The sequence below is a fragment of the Eschrichtius robustus genome, chromosome 13, assembly GCF_028021215.1.
Source record: "Eschrichtius robustus isolate mEscRob2 chromosome 13, mEscRob2.pri, whole genome shotgun sequence".
In the NCBI taxonomy this organism is placed as follows: domain Eukaryota; kingdom Metazoa; phylum Chordata; class Mammalia; order Artiodactyla; family Eschrichtiidae; genus Eschrichtius; species Eschrichtius robustus.
In genome coordinates, this window is record NC_090836.1 from 41611819 (window position 1) to 41617812 (window position 5994).

The 5994-nt window shown below is 44.3% G+C and overlaps 1 protein-coding gene across 1 annotated transcript; it reads right to left on the bottom strand.

The window, feature by feature from the left end:
* Nucleotides 1-541: 541 nt before the first annotated feature.
* On the bottom strand, nt 542-5177 carry TUBA1A (tubulin alpha 1a). The gene is made up of 4 exons (XM_068559847.1): nt 5049-5177; nt 2751-2973; nt 2460-2608; nt 542-1732 (listed from the first exon to the last, which is right to left on the bottom strand). The coding sequence occupies exons 1-4, from the start codon at nt 5049-5051 to the stop codon at nt 752-754; spliced, it is 1356 nt and encodes a 451-aa protein (XP_068415948.1). The 5' UTR covers nt 5052-5177; the 3' UTR covers nt 542-751.
* Between the last annotated feature and the right edge of the window lie 817 nt (nt 5178-5994).

Genomic DNA, 5994 nt, shown 5'->3' on the forward strand with positions numbered 1-5994 from the left:
CATAGTAGGAAATTGCTTGGAGACAACAGACTACTTTTGAGAACCCAGGGCAGAGGAAGCATGATGGCACTAGACACTTGCCAAGGAGATGAGGGGCATGAAAATAAGCTTATAAGACCTGATGATGCATTTGGAATATTCACCATTTTATCTGTTAGTTGTATGAGACTCAGCAGTCAACCAGATTTTGGTTGTGCATTAGCAAATATCAATTCTCAAAGTACTAGTAATTTAAGTAACTATTATAATGGAGTCAAAACTTAAAAGTAGCATGGATGTTATCTAATGGTAATCTTTACCGCCTTTTTTTTTTAATCGATTTTTAAAATTGAAGTACGGTTGATTTACATCTAATAGTAATCTTTAGATATGCATGTCGTATTTTATACATTAAGTTTTATAATATACTAAGACAATTTAAAATTAAAAAACAAATCATTGCATAGAATATGTATAAACCAGTCAATAGTTATTCTTTCTTCTCAATCTACTGAATAGACGAAAATTTTCAGACACCCAAAGAGAAAGCACAAGACTGAGCTCATTTAAGACAGGGAATACTTTATTCAAACCCACCAGAGAAATGGATAGCTTGGAACTATAACAAAGCATCGTGTTTTAATGCATAGGTCAGTAATTGTACATGAGTATACACTGCTACATACAAATTAACTGATCAGACCACAACTTTTCAATGTTTAAAACAGAATAAGTTTCCCTGTAAAAGCAGCACCTTTGTGACATTTTAACTTTAGTATTCCTCTCCTTCTTCCTCTCCCTCTCCTTCAACAGAATCCACACCAACCTCCTCATAATCCTTCTCAAGGGCAGCCATGTCCTCACGGGCCTCAGAAAACTCTCCTTCCTCCATGCCCTCACCCACGTACCAGTGAACAAAGGCACGCTTGGCATACATCAGGTCAAACTTGTGGTCCAGGCGAGCCCAGGCCTCAGCGATGGCTGTGGTGTTGCTCAGCATGCACACAGCTCGCTGTACTTTGGCCAGGTCTCCACCAGGTACCACAGTGGGTGGCTGGTAATTAATGCCAACTTTGAAGCCAGTGGGGCACCAGTCCACAAACTGGATGGTACGCTTGGTCTTGATGGTGGCAATGGCAGCATTGACATCTTTGGGAACCACGTCACCACGGTACAACAGGCAGCAAGCCATGTATTTACCATGGCGAGGGTCACATTTCACCATCTGGTTGGCTGGCTCAAAGCAAGCATTGGTGATCTCTGCTACAGAAAGCTGTTCATGGTAGGCTTTCTCAGCAGAGATGACAGGGGCATATGTGGCCAGAGGGAAGTGGATGCGGGGATAGGGCACCAGATTGGTCTGGAATTCTGTCAGATCAACATTCAGGGCTCCATCAAATCGCAGGGAAGCAGTGATGGAGGACACAATTTGACCTATCAACCTATTCAGGTTAGTATATGTTGGGCGCTCAATATCAAGGTTTCTACGACAGATGTCATAGATGGCCTCATTGTCTACCATGAAGGCACAATCAGAGTGCTCCAGGGTGGTGTGGGTGGTGAGGATGGAGTTGTAGGGCTCAACTACAGCTGTGGAAACCTGAGGGGCTGGGTAAATGGAGAACTCCAGCTTGGACTTCTTGCCATAATCGACAGAGAGACGTTCCATCAGCAGGGAGGTGAACCCGGAACCAGTTCCCCCGCCAAAGCTGTGGAAAACCAAGAAGCCCTGAAGACCTGTGCACTGGTCAGCCTGTTAGAAAAGAGGAATAGAAAAAACATAGTTATTGCTCTTTGTGATACCATCATAGTAATCATAGTAAATATTTTCACTTTTCATATTAATTCCAAAGATTTAGATCATTTTTTTTTTAAAATATATTTATTTTATTTATTTATTTTCGGCTGTGTTTGGTCTTCATTGCTGCGTGTGGGCTTTCTCTAGTTGCAGTGAGCAGGGGCTACTCTTCGTTGTGGTGCCCAGGCTTCTCATTGAGCTGGCTTCTCTTTGTTGGGGAGCACAGGCTCTAGGGGCACGGGCTTCAGTAGTTGTGGCACGTGGGCTCAGTAGTTGTGGCTCGCGGGCTCTAGAGCGCAGGCTCAGTAGTGGTGGCACATGGGCTTAGTTGCTCCACGGCATGTGGGATCTTCCCTGACCAGGGCTCAAACTCGTGTCCCCTGCATTGGCAGGCGGATTCTTAACCACTGCGCCACCAGGGAAGTCCTTTAGATCATATTTTGACAAGAAACAGTTTTTAAAAATGTAGACCTTCCTTACTCAGCATTTCTTTATCAAAAATATCTTTATTAATATTTATAAAATGACATCAAATAGTTCATATTTTAATTGAACTTTAAAAAAAACTTTAAAGGAATAATTAACCTCACTATTACATTTCAATTCTGTGTGAAAAAAAGGGCATATTCCAAATATCTCCCTTAGATTCATTAATTTACTTTATTCTTGAGAATAAACATACCAGTTTCCGAATTCGGTCCAAGACGAGGTCAATGATCTCCTTGCCAATGGTGTAGTGACCTCGGGCATAGTTATTGGCAGCATCTTCCTTGCCTGTGATGAGCTGCTCAGGGTGGAAGAGCTGGCGGTAGGTGCCAGTGCGAACTTCATCTGGAAAAGGAAAACGAAGCAGCCACCCATCACTAACAACCTGCACAAGGCTGCTTGACCCCAGGGCATCAGTGGAGCCCCCAGGACACACCTCCTGTCCCGGACCCCTGGGATCTCATTGGGGTTACTGAGGTCAACTCACCAATGACCGTGGGTTCCAGGTCTACAAACACTGCCCTGGGCACATGCTTGCCAGCGCCTGTCTCACTGAAGAAGGTGTTGAAGGAGTCATCTCCTCCCCCAATAGTCTTGTCACTTGGCATCTGGCCATCGGGCTGGATGCCGTGTTCCAGGCAGTAGAGCTCCCAGCAGGCATTGCCGATCTGGACACCAGCCTGGCCAACGTGGATGGAGATGCACTCACGCTGTGGGAAGGAGCAGAGAAAAACTGTAAAATTAGTTATATTAGCATTTTCAGTTTTCAGTAAATTTCTAAAACTAAGTAATGTAGAAGTATTCTTCAAATTTATTTGAGGTCATATCCATAACACAATAGAAACAGTTAAGGAAAACCACCTGCTGTGAATGCTGCAGATGTGTGTGGTCCGAATAATAATGTTGCACTGTTTAGCACATGGTGCAAGTCCATTGTTCCAAAAGCCATGATTGAATAAAAGATTTCTCATATTTAAAAAATATTCAAAGCACAGAATTTGTAAAATGAAGTAAATTCAATCACTAATTAACTGTAATCAATATTACTGCCTCCTTTCCCTTTAAATAAAGATGAGCATTTCTGCTAAATAGGACTTGGTATTCCAACATGGACATCTGTACTGCAGCTGAGGCTGGAAGCCACACCCTTTTGCAGTCTTTCTGCAGAATCCATCAGTACTAGCGGGTTAGAAGCTAAACAAGGAATGCCTCCTGCATTGCTGCATTGCTGCATTCGCTGTGCCTGGTGCCAGCCTGTACTGTCTGCTACATTATTTAACAGAACAAGCTCGATTTCCAGCAACTGCCTGCATGATCTCATTGTGCTATTCTGCCAGTTTTCCTCCTCTGACCCAGCCTGGGACCATATGCCTACATTGAAATGAATTAATGAAGATGCACTAGAACAAAAGACAGCTGCACAAGAGTATGTCTTCTTTGTCTGCAGCATTTTCATTACTTAAAAAAAAAAAAAAAAGTTTTCCCAGAATCTTCTCCACTGCAAAAAACTGAAAAATTATTAGTATCTTTAAAACAACGGTTCCTAAATTACAAATAAATAGCACATGAGAAGCTACCAAACAAGGAATAAAAGCCCAGTGAAGGGATAATGAAATATTATTTAAAACAAAAAATAGTATTTTCATTCTGAGATTCTGTAACCATCACAGAATACAGAATATTCGTACTCATTACCTTCAACAGAGAGTGTCTTCTCTATGGCTTCTATGGCTACAGCTTCCTTTGTCTATCCGTTGTCTATTCACTGACAAATGGGGGCGGGGGCGGGGGTGGGGGTGGGGGGCGGGAAGGGCGTTTCCCTGGGTCCTCCGCAATACAGCACCCTGGCTCACAAAATCGACTTTCTCTCTCGCTGAACGTGCGGCGAAGACGGACACACACGAGTCAGTCAGGGCTGGGCGGCCCCAGACCAGACATTAAAGGGCTTGTCAAGTGAATTGTGATTTTGCTCCTTAAGAAAAAAAAATTTCATCTAAGTTTTAACAGTGAATGAAAAACCTTTTAACGCCTACGGTTCTGCAAAGATGAAAGGCTTATTAAACGTCTTCTCCTGACAGAGGAGGCTTAGTGAGGGCGAACCCCGCCCTGTGGTTCCAAGGCCAGAGAAGCAAAAAACAAACAACTCCGCCCCTGCGCCGCCGTGACGCCGGCCGCCACGGGTTCCAACAGAAACTAACCATCTTCCCCGTTAATACATGGGTATCTTTCTAAAACGCCAACGAACTGGCGAGGGATCTTTTTATATTAACCCGAAGCTCCGCTTTGTTCCTTTCCTTCCCTCCACCTCTTCTTCTCAGCAACACCCCCCGACCCCCGACTTTTTGGTCGACTCCGCCTCTCCCTGTCCCTGGGGAACAACGCGAGGAAGGGCTCTTCGAGTCACACGAATACCGTGCGCACACACAGGGGCCGAGCAGGCGCCGCCAATATCGCCTTCCCTGCCCCAGACCCTTTCATCACCGACAGATGAGCTGCTTGCTGCCACGAAGGGCTCGGAAAACAAAAACTCCCTCCGCGCCGCCTTTGTTCTCCCCTCACTGTTCCGCTGCGCCCTGGACGCGGTTCTGGCTGGGCTCCTGCACCCCGCACTGCGGCGGCGGCCGGGCTCAAGGATTTGGGGCAAATCTCCACCTCGCAAATAAAGCGTAAAGCTCCACTGATCCAAACGAGTTGTAAAGGAAGAAGGGTTTAAGATTTTCCAAGTAGACCCTGGGAGGCTGACCCCACCCAACGGTCACAAAAGAGCCGGAGAAAACATTCTTACCATAGTTGCTGTTTTGTGGCTGCCGAGCAGATGGCGGAGAGGAGGAGGAGAGGTTGTTGCTTCTTACAGCGCGACTCTTAGGCGGTCGATGTAAGAGAACCTGCGGCACATGGGCGGATGCGGCTCCCTATATACAACTCGGTCACCATGGGGATGGGCTGGGGCCTTTTCCTGTTGGTCCAGACCCCTCAATCTGCCCAGAGAAGCCACGACAGAAGAGTGGTGATTGGTGCAAGCGACATGGGATGAGGTAATCTCTCACCCACCCCTTTTTCCCTAGCATCCATAGACTGTTTGCATCCCTCAGACAAAGAGACCGTGCAAAAACAGTCAGCCGAACAACCATTATGGGGTGGGGTTGGGAAGGGGTGAGGGGAGGGAAGAAAGAGAACTGGAGTTGGATGATTTTATATTGTTTAAACCTCAAACTACAGTTAAAATTACCAATGTAAGAGTTTTTTTCCCCAACATGTAATCGCAGAATTTGCGATGAGATATTTAATGGAAAATTATTCCCAGCCTCTCCCTCAAAGTATACTAAACTGCATTCGGTGAGGATTCAACATCTCTAATTGCTTTAAAAATAAAGTAGAAGAGAAGATGGGAATGTTGCTTAAAATGGCTTGGGTAAATGTAATTTTTTTTAAATTAAATAAGATTCAATAATAGGACCATCCAAAATGGTTTCTCAGGTTCAAGTAATTTATTTTCAGACCTTTTGCAACCCTCTCCCTAATAGTTAAACAAAAACAGAAGATGGAAAGAATAATCATACTAAATATGGCAGCACACAAGTAGTTCTAACATGAAGATAATTAAGATCTAATGAACATACCATACTTAGTCTGCTAGAAATATTCCTTTACCAGACGTCTATGTAATATATTTTATGTAACGTATTGTTCCTTAAAATGAATCATCTTTCCTAATAAAGAACTGAGAAAAT

Excerpts from the sequence above, each read along its gene's own strand:
- TUBA1A (XM_068559847.1), bottom strand. Across the intron at positions 2,609-2,750 it reads CCTGGAACCCACGGTCATTG|ATGAAGTTCGCACTGGCACC; the intron begins GTGAGTTGACCT and ends TTCCTTTTCCAG. Across the intron at positions 1,733-2,459 it reads TGGACCGAATTCGGAAACTG|GCTGACCAGTGCACAGGTCT; the intron begins GTATGTTTATTC and ends CTTTTCTAACAG.